General features: G+C 44.3%; 1 protein-coding gene across 1 annotated transcript; it reads right to left on the reverse strand.

The window, feature by feature from the left end:
• Nucleotides 1-7002: 7002 nt before the first annotated feature.
• cdx1b (caudal type homeobox 1 b) lies at nt 7003-19783 on the reverse strand. Its single transcript, XM_034177396.1, has 3 exons — nt 19249-19783; nt 8547-8695; nt 7003-7677 (listed from the first exon to the last, which is right to left on the reverse strand). The coding sequence occupies exons 1-3, from the start codon at nt 19766-19768 to the stop codon at nt 7405-7407; spliced, it is 942 nt and encodes a 313-aa protein (XP_034033287.1). The 5' UTR covers nt 19769-19783; the 3' UTR covers nt 7003-7404.
• Between the last annotated feature and the right edge of the window lie 24 nt (nt 19784-19807).

A 19807-nucleotide genomic window follows, 5' to 3' on the forward strand; every position in this document is an offset into this window, starting at 1 on the left:
TCAGTGGAGCGAGACCTGCCATCGGGTATGTTTAGGTTCCTCGGTTCATCCCAGTTCCCAGGCTAGGGAGGAGGTCAGAGTCCCGCCCAATCTTGGGACGGTGTCGGTGGAGTACCATGACCTTGTGGATGTGTTCAGTAAGGATCTGGCGCTCACCCTTCCCCCGCACCGTCCGTACGATTGTGCCATTGATTTGGTTCCGGGCGTTGAGTTCCCCTCCAGCAGGCTGTACAACCTCTCACGACCTGAGCGCGAATCAATGGAGACCTACATACGGGACTCTTTAGCTGCCGGGTTGATCCGGAATTCCACCTCCCAGATGGGTGCAGGTTTCTTTTTTGTGGGAAAAAAAGATGGCGGACTTCGTCCATGCATTGATTATAGGGGGCTGAACGAAATCACGGTTCGTAACCGATACCCATTGCCCTTGTTGGATTCAGTGTTCACGCCCCTGCTTGGAGCCCAAATTTTCACTAAGCTGGATCTTAGAAATGCGTATCACCTGGTTCGGATCCGGAAGGGAGACGAGTGGAAGACGGCATTTAACACCCCATTAGGTCACTTTGAGTACCTGGTCATGCCGTTCGGCCTTACAAACGCCCCAGCGACGTTCCAAGCATTGGTTAATGATGTCTTGCGGGATTTTCTGCACCGATTCGTCTTCGTATATCTGGACGATATACTCATCTTTTCTCCGGATCCTGAGACCCATGTCCGGCATGTACGTCAGGTCCTGCAGCGGTTGTTGGAGAACCGGCTGTTTGTGAAGGGCGAGAAGTGTGAATTTCACCGCACTTCTTTGTCCTTCCTGGGGTTTATCATCTCCCCCAACTCCGTCACTCCTGATCCGGCCAAGGTTGCGGCGGTGAGAGACTGGCCCCAACCTACCAGCCGTAGGAAGCTGCAACAGTTCCTCGGCTTTGCAAATTTCTACAGGAGGTTCATTAAGGGCTACAGTCAGGTAGTTAGCCCCCTGACAGCCCTGACCTCTCCAAAAGTCCCCTTCACCTGGTCGGATCGGTGCGATGTCGCGTTCAAGGAGTTGAAACGGCACTTCTCGTCTGCACCCGTTCTGGTGCAGCCCGATCCTAGTCGCCAGTTTGTGGTTGAAGTGGACGCCTCGGACTCAGGGATAGGAGCTGTGCTTTCCCAGAGCGGAGAGACCGATAAGGTCCTTCACCCGTGTGCCTATTTTTCCCGCAGGTTGACCCCGGCCGAACGGAACTATGATGTCGGCAATCGAGAACTCCTTGCGGTGAAAGAGGCTCTTGAAGAGTGGAGACATCTGTTGGAGGGAACGTCCGTGCCATTCACGGTTTTCACTGACCACTGGAACCTGGAGTATATCAGGACCGCCAAGTGGCTGAACCCCAGGCAAGCCCGCTGGTCACTGTTCTTCGGCCGTTTTGACTTCCGGATCACCTACCGCCCCGGGACCAAAAACCAGAGATCGGATGCCTTGTCCCGGGTGCATGAAGACGAAGCCAAAACGGAGTTGTCGGATCCACCGGAACCTATCATCCCGGAGTCCGCTATCGTGGCCACTCTCACCTGGGACGTAGAGAAAACCGTCCGGGAGGCCCTGGCACGGAGCCCGGACCCCGGAACTGGGCCGAAGAACAAACTTTACGTCCCACCAGAGGCCAGGGCTGCAGTCCTGGACTTCTGTCACGGCTCCAAGTTCTCCTGTCATCCAGGGGTGCGAAGAACCGTGGCAGTTGTCCGGCAGCACTTCTGGTGGGCGTCCCTGGAGGCCGACGTCCGGGATTATATCCAGGCCTGCACCACCTGCGCCAGGGGCAAGGCTGACCACCGCAGGGCATCGGGACTGCTCCAGCCGCTGCCTGTGCCTCATCGCCCCTGGTCCCACATCGGCCTGGATTTTGTCACGGGCCTCCCGCCGTCTCAGGGCAACACCACCATCCTCACGATAGTGGACCGATTCTCCAAGGCGGCCCACTTCGTGGCCCTCCCGAAGCTCCCGACTGCCCAGGAGACAGCGGACCTCTTGGTCCACCACGTCGTCCGGCTGCATGGGATCCCAACAGACATCGTCTTCGATCGCGGTCCCCAGTTCTCCTCGCAAGTCTGGAGGAGCTTCTGCCGGGAACTGGGGGCCACGGTGAGTCTCTCGTCCGGGTATCATCCTCAGACCAACGGGCAAGCAGAACGGGCCAATCAGGAGGTGGAACAGGCCCTGCGCTGCGTGACGGCCGCGCACCCGGCGGCCTGGAGTACCCATTTGGCCTGGATCGAGTATGCCCATAACAGCCAGGTGTCTTCTGCCACCAGCCTCTCCCCTTTTGAGGTGAGTCTGGGGTACCAGCCCCCGTTGTTTCCGGTGGTTGAGGGAGAGGTCGGTGTGCCCTCGGTCCAGGCCCACCTGCAGAAGTGCCGTCGGGTGTGGCGCGCCGCCCGTTCTGCTTTGCTAAAGGCCCGGACGAGGGCAAAAGCCCATGCAGACCGTTGGCGGACCCCGGCCCCTACGTATCGGCCAGGGCAGGAGGTGTGGTTGTCGACAAAGGACATACCCCTCAAAGTGGACTCCCCTAAACTGCAGGATCGTTACATCGGCCCCTTCAAGATCCTCAAGGTCATCAGTCCAGCCGCAGTGAGGCTTCAGCCTCCGGCCTCACTGCGGATCCATCCTGTGTTCCATGTGTCCCGGATAAAGCCGCATCACACCTCACCCCTCTGTGCTCCGGGTCCGGCACCACCTCCTGCCCGGATCATTGATGGCGAGCCGGCTTGGACTGTGCGCCGGCTCTTGGATGTCCGTAGGATGGGCCGGGGCTTCCAGTATTTGGTGGACTGGGAGGGGTACAGACCCGAAGAACGCTCCTGGGTGAAGAAGAGCTTCATCCTGGACCCAGCCCTCCTGGCCGACTTCTACCGCCGCCACCCGGACAAGCCTGGTCAGGCGCCAGGAGGCGCCCGTTGAGGGGGGGGTCCTGTTGTGTGGGCCGCTGAAGAGGAGGTACTGCTGGCCCACCACCACCAGAGGACACCCTGCCTGGAGTGCGGGCTCCAGGCACAAGAGGGCGCTGCCGCCTCACAGGAGCAGCCGGGGTGACAGCTGTCACTTATCACCTACGACAGCTGTCACTAAATCATCTGATCTTCAGTAGTATATCAGCAAGACGACATCTCCACCTCGTTGCCGAGATATCGCTCTACCTAGGAGGTAAAGTGCTCAGCCGATTGTGTTGTCTTCCCCAGAATAATACTTTGTTGCTTTGTGTGTTTAATAGCAGACAGTGAGTATTTACAGCTGGAGACTGTGTTGGACTTTTTCCCTACCTCTTTGATAAGTACTCACACTCCTGCACTTACCAGTTTCTGATGAGAGGTGGAGGTGGTTTTCCCACCATACGTGTTGCTGGGTGCAAACGCATCCACATCTAACTGTTTTTTGTTCCTCGCCAGCAGTACCAGATCCGACAAGCGGAGGCAGTGGCCACCTGGGAGTTCAGGACTTGGCGGCTCCAGTATTCCCGGGATTCGGTGGCGGAGGAAATCGTGTGGTTCCGGTTCTGCTTTGGACGGACGTCTCTTATCTTCGAGCCTGCCCACGTGACACATTTTTGTTAATTGACTTCATTGCTTACTATTGTGATCTGCCGTGTTTGTTGTGCTTATTCACAACAGTAAAGCGTTGTTATTTGACTTCCTCCATTGTCCGTTCATTTGCGCCCCCTGTTGTGGGTCCGTGTTCCTACACTTTCACAACAATTTATTGTTGAATAATTATTGAATCCAAAAGTGAATCCATGAACATCTGAGTGTTTTAGCTGTGAGACAGTGAGCCGTGAGGAGGTCGGCCACTAACCGTCCTTCAGCAGCTGGAAACAGCTGCTCCACTTAATGATCTCCAATAAAACACTCATCAGATTAACTCTGTCATTGTTTCGATTGTTAAACCCTCCTTTTGTGCAGGTCTGTGGTGCTATCAGTCATTTAAGGCCTTGCTCAAAGGTATTGCCTACACCGGCACAGTTCTGTTGCCGGGGAACAAATTTACACCTCAGACTTATAATGATGTTACACCAAATTCAGCAAAGTCACAATTAAATACAAGTAACAATAAGTCAAAAACAAGCCAGCTCAGATCTCCGTCAATGTTCGTCCCATATTTCCCATTTAGAACCAGATCAGACTTCATGAAACTGATCCATTATAAAAACAGGGGTTATTTTTTTCTCTGACTGTCTGAGGGTTGGTAGTTTGATTCTCCTGCTTTAATAATGAACTCGGTTTTGTTGTTCTTGTGTAATTTCTGACCTCAGGTTCATCGCCGTGCACGAACGACACTCTGCTAATCCTCTCTATCAGCGTTAAGATAGACGCCGGCTCAGTGGACCCTGAAGGACAAAGGTCCCGGTGCTGAGGACGGTATCAGGATGTTATGGGCTGTTTGCTGAGTGTTTGCCCTTTGCCCACGCCACACCTCAGTGTCTTTTAGGAGTGAAGACAAATGGATCAGGATCTGGTTTCATCTCTATGTTTCTCCAGTAGCATCATAACTATTATATACTGTTTTTTTTGTTTGTTTTTTTTGTTTTTTTGTCTTGGCTTGTTTACAAAGACTGGTGGAATTGTGTTTTTCTTCTAAAATAGAAAAAAAAAAAAAATATTGGAAAATTTAAATAAAAACGAAATTTTTGACTTGTTTCAATTTGGGACATTTTTGAGAAATTAGTAGTTTTCTTTTGATCATCCGTCGATAAGTCCAAATAAATCTGGAATGCTAAAACAAAAATAGAGCAGCCTCTTTTCTACAAGGTCAAAGGTCAATGCCAAATTTGTGTAAAATGTTTGTGCACCACAATCTCTCAAAACCCATCAAAGTTATTAATGTGGAACCAAAAGTGTATAAAAAAAATAGTCCCTGATTTAAAAGTACAGATTTGACATCTGACCTTTAGCTTTAAAGAGGTTAAATGTAATTTTTTAAAAACATTTTATTTATTTATTTTGGCCAAATCTGCAGATAAGATACCAGACGGAGTGAACTGTTGTGTAGCAAAGTATTCTTGATATCTTTGGTGTTGAGTCCCCTGTTTCTCAGGTCAAAGGTTAAGGCCATTGTGAGGAAAATCCCTCTGACTAGAAGTTTTTAAGCACGGCTGCTGACAGCTAATGATGCTGGTCATTTCACTGGTAATAACTAACCAAATACTGCAGCAACATTTTACACCAAATCCCATCAAATCTGTGGTCTTGGTTGTAAACATTTTATAAACTCCTTTAAGAGGCCCAAATGCTGGTTCTTATTTCTCAATGTTTTAGGATCAGTTAAGAGACAGCGAGTTATTGGAACTTAGTGTAAAAGAGTTTGTGTTTAAATAAAACCATCAGCTGACAGCAAAACAAAGGTTTTAATACAAATTAGACTTTGAAAATATACAGTTATTAAAGTCTGATGGTCACAATCGTCGTCATTTACAAAACATTTCTGTGTGTGGAGAAAAAATATCCAGGAAAAGTCAGTCAGGAGTGTTAGCTTTAGCCTCCACACCAGTTAGGCTCGTTTGGTTTAGTTAGCGGGTTATGCAGCAACCCTATGACTAAAGTGTAAACTGTTCTAAAAACAAATCATTATAGCTTGCGGTTGGTGTTGAGACTCAGTAGTGGACATACAATGATTATCTTATTAGTTAGCAGCTAGCCTTTGCTAGCAGCTTCAGCGGGTTCGCTGAGCTAATGTTCGTGTCAGTAGCTAGCATTAGCCAGTAGCTTCAGTGGGTTAGCTGAGCTAATTTTATTTTTACCAGCTAGCCTTAGCCAGTAGCTTCAGTGGGTAGCTGAGCTAATTTTATTTTTAGCAGCTACCCTTAGGCAGGAGCTTCAGTGGGTAGCTGAACTCATGCTAGTGTCAGCAGGTAGCCTTAGCAAGTAGCTTTAGTGGGTTAGCTGAGCTAATGTTAGTGTCAGCAGCTAGCCTTACCCAGTAGCTTCAGTGGGCTAGCTGAGCTAATTTTACTTTTAGCAGCTAGCCAGGCTAGCAGGTAGCCAAAGGTTCAGTAGTCTGTGTGTATTTACTGCAAATTATCCCAAAACATCACAATTCAGAGTCACAGTGAAGGTTGGATAATTTGCATTTGAATTAAATGCCAAAGTCTTAATTACAGAATATTCTATGTGACATTTACATTGTACGGTGCACCTTTATAACTAGCAAAGTTTAAAAAAAGTGACGTGCTTTTTTTTTTATATATTATTATTAAAATAACATTCACTCACATCACAGGTGAAAGAAAAAAATTGAAATTGAAACAAAAAGCATATGTAAGTATACAGCTAGTAGTGCAGCCTCCTGAAACAAAATACATTCACTTATTGACCTGAACCTTTGGACTAGTGAACCTTCGGACTAGTGAACCTTAGGACTGGTGAACCTTCAGGTTACTGAAGGTTCTTACAAGAGTCAAGACAGAAGTTAGACTACCAGACAGAAGTCAGACTACTAGAGCAATAATTTTAGCTGAGGAAGCTTCTGCGATTTGAAGTGAAACATCCCCGCATCAAGCAACCCAGTCGAAGATTCAAGCATCTCTACTATAACCACCTGGACAACTGAGAGCCTTCACAGAAACTTTCAGGTTAATGAGCCTTCGGACTAGCGAAGCTTTGGATTAGTGAAGCTTTCCACTAGTGAACCTTCGGACTAGTGAATCTTTGGATTAGTGAACCTTCGGACTAGTGAACCTTTGGTTTAGTGAACCTTCAGACTAGTGAACCTTCGGACTAGTGAAACTTCAGACTAGTAAACATCTGGATTAGTGAACCTTTGGACTAGTGAACCTTTGGACTAGTGAACCCTTGAACTAATGGGATGTTCCTGAACGCTGTCAGTCTGTCCTGTTAAACGTCCTCACGGACAACAGGAACCATCTTCACTTGACTTCAATTACTACAGTACTGTGTGGGTAACAGTATTTTTTACCTTTCATTGTGATTAACTGTAGCATTAGTCTTAGTTTTATATGTTCATGCTAGTTGTTAGTGTTTTGTGTGCTAGTGTAGTTGCAGGTTTTAACACGCAAAACTTTATTAGCTTCAGTTAGCATTCTAACATAATCCTAAATATTGTTAGCGCTAGCATCCCAGGCTGCTAGCACGGCAGTAGGTGAAGCGTCTGGAAAGTCCTCCCGTTGTCGCTACAAGGGCTGATGTTACCTGACGACATTTCACATCAAATCATAATGAGAAATTATTTGTAAAAATGTCTTATGGGAAATGAACTACTGCTGGATGTTGGTACTTCAAAATTTCAACAAGTGTCAGTCTTCAGCAACCAGACGAAACCTGGTCAGGAGGCGGGGCATGATGTCAGAGTTTGTAGTCCATTGAGTCTGCGAGTTTGAGTTCCGATCCAGAACATCAGATCTTTTCATATCTTTGTCAGTACTCCTCCTTGATGTTCAGAGACAGCGAGGAAGGAGAAACCAGCCCATTGCTGCCGCTGCTGCTAGTCACCATGGCGACGCTGTTACTTCCATTCCCGTGGAGACCTCCGCTGCCACCTCCTCCGCCGCCATTGCTGCCAGTGGCGCCGTTGCTGCTGCTGTGGTTGCCATGGGGAGGAGTGGGCGTGGTCGTGGAGGCTGGCTGCTGGAGCTTCTTCTTGGTAATTTTTCGCTCCTTTGCCCGACGATTCTGGAACCAGATTTTCACCTGGCAGAGAAACAATGTCAATTACACACAAAGTACAAAAAATGTAGATTTTGATTCTAACCACAAACAAGTGACAATTTTAAAGGAACCAGAACTTTCCAACTCATTTTTAAAGAACAATATCAGTGTAATTCCTTGGTCATTTTGGAGAGGTGGGGATGGACCATCTCTCTGCCTGAGTGGCTGCCATCCAGGACCCATGGTGGAGGTGTAGTGTGGTGATTGTGGTGATGCAAACCACCACTGTGCAGATTCTCGAGGATCCTCAATTCAAATCCCAGTCAGACCAAAAAACACGAAGGTCCCTTGGTCAAAGTCCTTAATCCCCAAGTTGCTCCTGGTGTGTTTGTGTGTGTGTATGTGTGTGTGAAAATAAGTTAATGTGAGTCATCTTTGCAAAGCTGTAACAGAAATGTCGTCCATTTACTATTCTTGAGCCTTTACAGTCAGCACCCGGGATGCATCGCTCCATGGAGACGTCACTCACTAAAGTGCTGTCAGACTTGTTGCTGGCCATGGTTGCTGATTCCAGGTCAGTGCTACTTTTGTTGGATTTCATTGATTTGATACTGATGACTACAACAATATGCAGACCTGGGTTTAATTCCTGGTCACACCTGTCTGTGTCCTTGGGCAGAAAACTTCATCTGCATCATCCCAGTCCACCCCGTTGTAACTGGATACCAACCTCGGCTGGGGAAGTAACCTGCGATTCACCAGCATCCATTCTAGGTTGAATCCAGGGATAAGCACCGACACTAGTGGACCTCAGGGCCTACAACTGGTGTTTTCTTATTTTTTTTAGCAATTCTACAGCCAGATTGACACGAGATGATGTGTGTTTTACGGCTTGGTGTTTCAGGCCGTACCTGTCTTTCTGACAGACTGAGCGCCGTGGCGAGCTCCGCCTTCCTCCTGATGGTGATGTATTTACTGTAATGAAACTCTTTCTCCAGCTCCAGCCGCTGGTGGTCAGTGTAGACCACTCTGTACTTGTCTTTAGTCCGAGTCTTTCCATCTGAAATGTAAAAATATGAGTGTCACATTAATGCGAAACACAGCGGCGCCTCCTGGAGGTCACTTACATGATTGCAGTGTAGCACACAGAAAAGACAGTTCTGATTACAAACTGAGATCTACTGAAACTTTGAAGTACTGCAAGGTGTGTTTGAAGATGATCAATAATATTTTAAAGCGTAAGAGCGTCATGGTTTTGAAATATTTGCCAGCTTGAAGCTGGTCTCAGGCGGAATGTTTCTGTAGGAAAAATAATCGATTGGATCAATAATCTGCTCATCAGTGGACGTTTCATGAAACACTGACTCACTGAATCATGATTATTATTGCAGTGATGTTTGTTTGTATCTTTATTTGTTTGTTTGTTGTTTTATTTCAGGTCCTTTGGCTGATTTCATCCAGACTTGGTGAGCGGATGAACGTTTGAACTGTCCTGACAAGATTCATTCAGGCAGCGATCAAAGAAGTGACTTTGGACCCAGTTTGGATCAAACTTGGCAGACTTACGGAGTTGGATTCCAGAACTGTCCCAACAAGGTCAGCCAAAAGGTCAGTCATTTGGTTAAAGACAAAGTCATTGGGATCAAAGGTCAGGTTTCCACCAGATTTCTAAAGCAGGTGATCATATCGATGCTTTGCTAACCCTGCATCCATGTAGTGGATATAAACTGCTGTTGGACAATATTTAATCACTCCCAAATAGATTTTTTTTTTGTGAAGGTTGGACAATATGTTACCTTTCTACACTGGAGACCAGAAAACTTAAACAAACAAACAAACAAACAAAGCACTACCAGCGGTTTACAGACTTATGGACTCAGAGGACGACTGGATGTGTTTGGTACCGGGTCTCTTTGGAGGATCCTTGAGTCCTGCTGGAATGACTTTGTATTGAAGGACACTCAGAAGATGAAGATCACTTTAGTTATGAGGGAGTTTGACTTGTGGCATTTTGTTCATGTGGTGCATTTCTTTGGACATGATCCAGGATACAGGTGCCTCAGTGTTGAGGACTCCAGTACCTGGAGAAGGTCATCGACACGGCCACATTTCACCTGGCCACATATCACCTATCAAAGGACACACCCACATATCACCTGCCTAAGAATGCACTCATATTTAACCTGGATGCAGCAGATAGATGGTTACTTTGGAGAGGTGTTAGATGGACCAGTTAGTTGTCTGACGATCAAGGCCCCAGGGCGGTTCCATGGTGTGGTGGTTGCACCAATGTATGTTCCCTCACCTGACCAGACCTGATCTGACCAGACCTGACCTGATGAGTTGAGAACAGATGAGACCAGACCTTATCTGACCAGACCTGACTAGACCTGATGTGACTAGACCTGACCTAATCTGACCAGACCTGACCTGACTAGACTTTACCTGACCTGACCAGACTAGACCTGACCTGTGGTTTATGACACTGTTTTGTGGAGAGATGATTCCTGAGTCAATGAGGAATAGAACATATTTTGGTGGTGACCCAAATGTGGTTCAAAATTGTGCTTTTTTTTAAATCTCCTTCTTGTCTAACATTCTTGTCAAAAAGACAAAAAAAAAAAAAGCAGAATTTTGACCTGCCCTGTCTTTGTAACGTCGCCTGCTGACAACAGATAAAAGTTCCTTTTCCCAAATGTTGTAATAATGCAGGAAGTAGACAACCAGAAGTCCCAGCACAGAATGTCCTTTTCTACAGTAAATACTGAAAACACTGTTTGACACACCAAGATCTGGATCAGTATTAGGATCCAGATCAAATGTGTGCTGACAACCAAATGCATCACACAAATGGTGACATTTTTATTCTTGTCAAGCTGTGTTTCAGGTTTGTTGTCATGCAGAAAAATAATGAAATCCACCTGAACGAAGATGGATAATTAACCGTATGTGTGGGTCGTTAAGGTTAATTAAAATGTGATGATTCAGCCTAAGTACTGAACACACACCGCGAGCCTCCCAGCACTCAGCGGGCAAAATCCAAAGTCAAACATTTTAGTTTGAGGTGAACATCTGTTTTCTGCTCCGTTTAACACAAAGTCCAGAGACAGAAAAAAGACACAAATGAAGCAACATCCATCGAAAAACACTTCACTCTGTGACATTAACACCAAGACCCTGTTCTACGGGCACCGCGTGCATTTAGACACAAGGGACACCAAAGGAAGGAAAAACACGCACACACAGGTTCAGAAATGGCCGTCTGGATTCGGCTCAACAATGTCAAAAAAAGTCAAAAAGTCACTTCAACCACACCTGCTCCTGATTTCCATCACACGTGTGATGATAAGATCACATCACTTCCTGTTCCGGAGCACAGCGGTGTTTTTCTGTATCTGTTAGCTGTTTAATCTGAGCAGTTAGATTGATCTAGTTATCTAGATTACGATTTGTTTCCCAGTGTAATCTTTACGTGCCTTAACTAAAGCACTCCTTCTGCTGAATCACCTCTAAATTATTTACACATTATTCACTTTGCGTGTTTTTAGGAATCCGCTAGCTTAGCGTAGCTACTAGCTCTTAGCCGATTTAGCATGGCGGCTTCTCCTGTCTCTCCCGCACTTTTCTGCTCTGGGTGTGAAATGTTTAGTTATTCCTCGGCCTCCTTTAGCAGTAACGGTACTTGTAATAAGTGTAGCTTATTCGTAGCTTTGGAAAATTCTACAGCTAGCCAGGCCCCTGTAGTCGGTGCGGACCAAGGTAGCTTAGCCGCCGTTAGTTACCCCCTGGCAGATCCCGAGCAGCCGGGAAAGCAGGCTGACTGGGTGACTGTGAGGAGGAAGCGTAGCCCTAAACAGAAGCCCCATGTACACCGCCAACCCGTTCACATCTCTAACCGTTTTTCCCCACTTGACGACACACCCGCCGAGGATCAACCTCTGGTTATTGGCGACTCTGTTTTGCGAAATGTGAAGTTAGCGACACCAGCAACCATAGTCAATTGTCTTCCGGGGGCCAGAGCAGGCGACATTGAAGGAAATTTGAAACTGCTGGCTAAGGCTAAGCGTAAATTTGGTAAGATTGTAATTCACGTCGGCAGTAATGACACCCGGTTACGCCAATCGGAGGTCACTAAAATTAACATTAAATCGGTGTGTAACTTTGCAAAAACAATGTCGGACTCTGTAGTTTTCTCTGGGCCCCTCCCCAATCAGACCGGGAGTGACATGTTTAGCTGCATGTTCTCCTTGAATTGCTGGCTGTCTGAGTGGTGTCCAAAAAATGAGGTGGGCTTCATAGATAATTGGCAAAGCTTCTGGGGAAAACCTGGTCTTGTTAGGAGAGACGGCATCCATCCCACTTTGGATGGAGCAGCTCTCATTTCTAGAAATCTGGCCAATTTTCTTAAATCCTCCAAACCGTGACTATCCAGGGTTGGGACCAGGAAGCAGAGTTGTAGTCTTACACACCTCTCTGCAGCTTCTCTCCCCCTGCCATCCCCTCATTACCCCATCCCTGTAGAGACGGTGCCTGCTCCCAGACTACCAATAACCAGCAAAAATCTATTTAAGCATAAAAATTCAAAAAGAAAAAATAATATAGCACCTTCAACTGCACCACAGACTAAAACAGTTAAATGTGGTCTATTAAACATTAGGTCTCTCTCTACTAAGTCCCTGTTGGTAAATTATATAATAATTGATCAACATATTGATTTATTCTGCCTTACAGAAACCTGGTTACAGCAGGATGAATATGTTAGTTTAAATGAGTCAACACCCCCGAGTCACACTAACTGTCAGAATGCTCGTAGCACGGGCCGGGGCGGAGGATTAGCAGCAATCTTCCATTCCAGCTTATTAATTAATCAAAAACCCAGACAGAGCTTTAATTCATTTGAAAGCTTGACTCTTAGTCTTGTCCATCCAAATTGGAAGTCCCAAAAACCAGTTTTATTTGTTATTATCTATCGTCCACCTGGTCGTTACTGTGAGTTTCTCTGTGAATTTTCAGACCTTTTGTCTGACTTAGTGCTTAGCTCAGATAAGATAATTATAGTGGCCGATTTTAACATCCACACAGATGCTGAGAATGACAGCCTCAACACTGCATTTAATCTATTATTAGACTCTATTGGCTTTGCTCAAAAAGTAAATGAGTCCACCCACCACTTTAATCATATCTTAGATCTTGTTCTGACTTATGGTATGGAAATAGAAGACTTAACAGTATTCCCTGAAAACTCCCTTCTGTCTGATCATTTCTTAATAACATTTACATTTACTCTGATGGACTACCCAGCAGTGGGGAATAAGTTTCATTACACTAGAAGTCTTTCAGAAAGCGCTGTAACTAGGTTTAAGGATATGATTCCTTCTTTATGTTCTCTAATGCCATATACCAACACAGTGCAGAGTAGCTACCTAAACTCTGTAAGTGAGATAGAGTATCTCGTCAATAGTTTTACATCCTCATTGAAGACAACTTTGGATGCTGTAGCTCCTCTAAAAAAGAGAGCTTTAAATCAGAAGTGCCTGACTCCGTGGTATAACTCACAAACTCGTAGCTTAAAGCAGATAACCCGTAAGTTGAAGAGGAAATGGCGTCTCACTAATTTAGAAGATCTTCACTTAGCCTGGAAAAAGAGTCTGTTGCTCTATAAAAAAGCCCTCCGTAAAGCTAGGACATCTTTCTACTCATCACTAATTGAAGAAAATAAGAACAACCCCAGGTTTCTTTTCAGCACTGTAGCCAGGCTGACAAAGAGTCAGAGCTCTATTGAGCTGAGTATTCCATTAACTTTAACTAGTAATGACTTCATGACTTTCTTTGCTAACAAAATTTTAACTATTAGAGAAAAAATTACTCATAACCATCCCAAAGACGTATTGTTATCTTTGGCTGCTTTCAGTGATGCCGGTATTTGGTTAGACTGTTTCTCTCCGATTGTTCTGTCTGAGTTATTTTCATTAGTTACTTCATCCAAACCATCAACATGTTTATTAGACCCCATTCCTACCAGGCTGCTCAAGGAAGCCCTACCATTATTTAATGCTTTGATCTTAAATATGATCAATCTATCTTTGTTAGTTGGCTATGTACCACAGGCTTTTAAGGTGGCAGTAATTAAACCATTACTTAAAAAGCCATCACTTGACCCAGCTATCTTAGCTAATTATAGGCCAATCTCCAACCTTCCTTTTCTCTCAAAAATTCTTGAAAGGGTAGTTGTAAAACAGCTAACTGATCATCTGCAGAGGAATGGTCTATTTGAAGAGTTTCAGTCAGGTTTTAGAATTCATCATAGTACAGAAACAGCATTAGTGAAGGTTACAAATGATCTTCTTATGGCCTCGGACAGTGGACTCATCTCTGTGCTTGTTCTGTTAGACCTCAGTGCTGCTTTTGATACTGTTGACCATAAAATTTTATTACAGAGATTAGAGCATGCCATAGGTATTAAAGGCACTGCGCTGCGGTGGTTTGAATCATATTTGTCTAATAGATTACAATTTGTTCATGTAAATGGGGAATCTTCTTCACAGACTAAAGTTAATTATGGAGTTCCACAAGGTTCTGTGCTACGACCAATTTTATTCACTTTATACATGCTTCCCTTAGGCAGTATTATTAGACGGTATTGCTTAAATTTTCATTGTTACACAGATGATACCCAGCTTTATCTATCCATGAAGCCAGAGGACACACACCAATTAGCTAAACTGCAGGATTGTCTTACAGACATAAAGACATGGATGACCTCTAATTTCCTGCTTTTAAACTCAGATAAAACTGAAGTTATTGTACTTGGCCCCACAAATCTTAGAAACATGGTGTCTAACCAGATCCTTACTCTGGATGGCATTACCCTGACCTCTAGTAATACTGTGAGAAATCTTGGAGTCATTTTTGATCAGGATATGTCATTCAAAGCGCATATTAAACAAATATGTAGGACTGCTTTTTGCATTTACGCAATATCTCTAAAATCAGAAAGGTCTTGTCTCAGAGTGATGCTGAAAAACTAATTCATGCATTTATTTCCTCTAGGCTGGACTATTGTAATTCATTATTATCAGGTTGTCCTAAAAGTTCCCTAAAAAGCCTTCAGTTAATTCAAAATGCTGCAGCTAGAGTACTGACGGGGACTAGAAGGAGAGAGCATATCTCACCCATATTGACCTCTCTTCATTGGCTTCCTGTTAATTCTAGAATAGAATTTAAAATTCTTCTTCTTACTTATAAGGTTTTGAATAATCAGGTCCCATCTTATCTTAGGGACCTCGTAGTACCATATCACCCCAATAGAGCGCTTCGCTCTCAGACTGCAGGCTTACTTGTAGTTCCTAGGGTTTGTAAGAGTAGAATGGGAGGCAGAGCCTTCAGCTTTCAGGCTCCTCTCCTGTGGAACCAGCTCCCAATTCAGATCAGGCAGACAGACACCCTCTCTACTTTTAAGATTAGGCTTAAAACTTTCCTTTTTGCTAAAGCTTATAGTTAGGGCTGGATCAGGTGACCCTGAACCATCCCTTAGTTATGCTGCTATAGACGTAGACTGCTGGGGGGTTCCCATGATGCACTGTTTCTTTCTCTTTTTGCTCTGTATGCACCACTCTGCATTTAATCATTAGTGATCGATCTCTGCTCCCCTCCACAGCATGTGTTTTTCCTGGTTCTCTCCCTCAGCCCCAACCAGTCCCAGCAGAAGACTGCCCCTCCCTGAGCCTGGTTCTGCTGGAGGTTTCTTCCTGTTAAAAGGGAGTTTTTCCTTCCCACTGTAGCCAAGTGCTTGCTCACAGGGGGTCGTTTTGACCGTTGGGGTTTTACATAATTATTGTATGGCCTTGCCTTACAATATAAAGCGCCTTGGGGCAGCTGTTTGTTGTGATTTGGCGCTATATAAAAAAATTGATTGATTGATTGATTGATTGATTGATAAGATCATTTCCTACAACAGTCTCAGATGTGTCCAGCAGGTGGCAGAAAGGTCTATGTTATAATTACATGAGCAAAAAAGTTGGTTTTGCATTGATCTGGTTTTTCCAAAGATAATCTGGTCCAAAATGCTTTGCCTTGTTGAATGGTTTGTTCCAGCTTTCACTGTATTAAATATTTGTTCCATTGAAAGAATGTAAAAACATTCATTATTTGTTTTATATAACGGCTAAAATAGATCCTTGTCATTTGATATTTTTTTATTTATAAACAACAGAAAAGGGACTTACATTTTGGTGTTCCTTTGTGACGTGTAGTCCAGTGATGCTGTGCACTGACTTCAGATTTCCATTAAAAAAAAAAAAAAAGACTGTGTAGTTCCTCAGTCCAGCCAAAAATCATGTCAGCGTTTCATCTGAACAGGTCTTAATGCATCCAGACGGCTTACAGTGGAGTGGATTTTTTTTGTGTGTGTGTGTGTGTGTTACAAGAATTAGCAGCGTCAGTTAGCTCAATTAAATCATCATGTCGTTATCCCCACGCGCGCACGCGCACACACGCAACCAGGTTGGCACTTGTGCGGGTGTGTACTACCAAAAAAAGACTGTATACGTCCTCAGTGCATCAAAAACAAAAAAATCACATCAGAAATGAGTGCAGCGTTTCATTCCAACTTCCTGCCAACAGTGGACTTGTTTTGTGTGCGCGCGCATGTGTGTGCAGAGCAGAGGTGTCAAATCCAGCTTCTGAAAGTAAAAACCCTCCCAAGTGTTGCTTCTATGTATGCAGCTAAAACAGGTGATCTCAATAATGAGCTTATCCACCTGCCTGAAGAGGTGAACTGATTACAATCAGCTGGTTTATTCGGAAGATGGAACAAATATGTGGCTGGACTTTTACTTTCTGAAGCTGGATTTGACACCTCTGGTGCAGAGTGCAATGGCACCAAACATATGGAACCAAATTTGCACTCTAAATGGACCCAAGCTGCACTCTAAATGCAATGCAACAGAAATGGGATGAATTAATCCATGTCATGTGACATACAAAGCACCAATCAAATGACAAGGATCCACTCAGCTGTTATATAATAACCAAAAGTGCATCATTAACCAATTCATTGGAATAGTCATTGTAACGATCCCCTACATATGAAAATTGGGCCACAGCTTTGACCTGTGATCTTGACTGTTAATCTGAACCCCCTCAGATGATCCTTAGTCATTCCACAGAGCTTTGTCCATATTGGATCAAAGCTAGAGGGCACTCACAGAGCACATACCTCTGCCGAGGTCCAACAATCTTTGTGACAACAACAAACCATTCAGTCAGTCAATCAATCAATCAATCAGTAAACTAGCCAACCAACCAAAGGTCCATGCAGTGAAAGAACCAACCAACCAACCAACCAACCAATCAATTCACCACCGACTGACTGATCGATCACTCAGTCGATTAGTCAGTCAATCACCTAGTCTGCCAGCCAACCAACCAATCGACTGATAGATCAATTAATTGATCAATTGATCAATCGTGTAAGAATTCCATTTCTCTTCAAACTCTGATCAGCGCATTTTGACCCATTGGCCACCCGTCAATGGAATATAATTTAAATATGTTCAGAAAACTTTGAGAGAAATTGTTGACAAACAAACAAACAAAAAAATACAAATATTTGGCAATATGTTTTCTGTCACAGATTAAAACATCAGTTTTCTGATTGTTAATGCTTTAAATGTGTCACATTCTTAAAAATGAAGTTGAACAACTGGAGGACAGGCAGGTTCTGGTTCCATGGTTTGGGGTTCTTTCTGGTCCGACAGCGACTGTTTTCAGGTTCATCTGTTTTTTGCTTTTTTAAACTGAAGAAAACATAAAATTTAAAAGCTGTTATTGTTTGATGTTATTTATAGTTCAGTGGAAAAAAACACATAAATTTATTGCAAAAGAATTATTTTAAAAAAGAAGTCTCAGTGCTGAACAAACATCTTCAGTGAGTCAGTGGTTTCATTCTACTGTTTCAAAATGTTCATTATTAATTAAAAAAGGTGAAATGAATTTGTATTTCACGTGCATCACAATCAAAAACATTAAAATTATTGGTGGAGAATTTTTTATCCTATTTGCTGTTGTTCTCTTTTGTTTCATCTTTGGCACTTTGTGTTACTGTGATTCAATTTAACTAAAGTTTGGTTGCATAAGGAAAAACTTTATCATTTGATGACCTCATAGAGGTCATGTGACCACCTGTCCGTCTGCAGAGGATTTGTTAAATTCCAGTCTCCATCTGGCTTTTGTTTTTCAAAACTTGATCAACTGATCTTGATTGAACCTTTCAGGTCACGTGACGTCTGATGAAGCTCTGGATCAGCACGGGCACTGAGTGCTCTTGTAGTTTGATCATTTTTTCTGTATTTTCAATGAGATATCGACACCTTCTTCTTTCTTTGCATCTTTTCCGTGCGTGGCGTTCAGTGCCTTGCTCAGTGGCACTTTGTTTACAGCTTGCGCCATATTTCTGTCATGTTTATGTAAATGTTTATTTTTTTTTAAAGTTGTCCGTGCAACAAGAAGAAAGGACGAAGATGAATATAATGAAGATGATAATTGCTGATTAGTTTTGCCAAAAAAAAAAAAAGGTCCAATTCGCGCACACGCACGCGCCACACTTCAAAGTGAGACGTGTCTCGTTTTCTCCGCCCTGAGACAAGCGGAGGACAAAAGAGGACCCGATCCGCCCGGAGTCACATCCACAGGACTCATTTACATGATAAAAAAAAAAAATCTACACATACTATCTGATCCGGACCCGCGGTCCAGATCCGAGCCACCAGAGCCCGATCACCGCCAATTACGACCATCGATCTGCTCGTCCCCCAAAATACTTTGTAATTTCTGAAAACGTTCTGTAAATTTTAAAAAGTTTGTAGAAAAAAAAAATGCTGGAGATGGATTAAAAAGATTGCCGTAAAAATGACATTAAATTATTATTATTATTTGAATAACTGCTTGTGAAGGAATTGATATAGAAACAATTAATTTTGGGAAACTTTCCACATGGAATTTTTAATAAATAATAATAATAATAATAATAATAATAATAATAATAAACCCTTATGTTTGATCTTATAAACGGACAATTTATGATGAAGACACAAAAAGAGTTTTTCGTTTCACGTGTTGCTCATATGAAAAGTTGCCGTTTCTAAACGAGATTAAAGCACCGAATCGACCCATTTAAAACTTAAAAAAAAAAAAAAAAAATCACTCCAATTGTTACTTTAAGATTAAAATGACTAAAATTCGTTGCAGGGCGATGTTAAGGGACTGGTTCAGGATTCGGACTTTTTAAAAATTGTATGATGTGGCCAAATAAACTGAACAAAAACAAACAAACAACAACAACAACAACAAAAAAAAACAAAAACAACAACAAACTAACAAAAACAAAAAGACAAACAGCAGTTTAGATTTTAAAATATGTTTTATCCACAAACCAAATGTCAGAAATGACCAGTTTATTATCCACCAATCCGTTAATATCAATTAATATCTGTTAATATCCATGTCTATATCTCTATATATCTATATCCATATATAGAAAAAAATATTTATTTATTTATTATAAAAAAATAATACATACTAATTTTAAAGAACCATTTGTCCCGGCTCTCTTACTTGGGTTGGAGGGCGGTGCGGAGCTGCGTCGTATCCAGTCGTACGGGTTCCTCCTCTGCGGGGATCCGGGGCTCAGCTGCGCCGAAGACACGCTGAGGGAGGCGGGCAGCAGCGCGGACGGTTGACCGGGGAACTCCTGAGGGCTGAAGCCCAGAGTGGGACCCAACCCGCCCGGAACTGTGGACCCTCCGGGAGGCCCGCCGGCCGCCGCGGCCGCAGCGGCTGCGGCAGCCGCTGCTGCTGATCCCGGGTGGCCGTAGTGGGTCGACCAGTCCTCCCGGGCGGGTGGCGGAGGAGGGTAGGCCGGGCTCCAGCCGCCGGCCCCGGTGCCCCCCTGCTGAGCCGCGTGAGGATCCGGCGGCATGTGGTGGTGATGATAACCGGCGAAGTCCGAGTACTGCGGCGGTGCGGGGACGCCGAAGTTCTGCGGGCTGAGGTTGAGCCCCGGGTGTCGGCTGACCGGGCTCTGGTGCGGGTACATGGCGGGGTCCTTATCCAGCTGCAGGTAGCTCACGTACATCTTTCCGGGTGAGGGGGGGGAACCGTCAGCATAGCGCGG

The sequence above is a fragment of the Thalassophryne amazonica genome, chromosome 9 (genome assembly GCF_902500255.1).
Source record: "Thalassophryne amazonica chromosome 9, fThaAma1.1, whole genome shotgun sequence".
NCBI classification, from domain to species: Eukaryota; Metazoa; Chordata; class Actinopteri; order Batrachoidiformes; family Batrachoididae; genus Thalassophryne; species Thalassophryne amazonica.

Coding starts and splice junctions, on each gene's coding strand:
- cdx1b (XM_034177396.1), bottom strand. CDS start 19,768: ATGTACGTGAGCTACCTGCAGCTGGATAAGGACCCCGCCATGTACCCG. Junction 8,696..19,248: donor CGCACCGCCCTCCAACCCAA/GTAAGAGAGCCG, acceptor TTTACATTTCAG/ATGGAAAGACTCGGACTAAA. Junction 7,678..8,546: donor TCAGTCTGTCAGAAAGACAG/GTACGGCCTGAA, acceptor TTTCTCTGCCAG/GTGAAAATCTGGTTCCAGAA.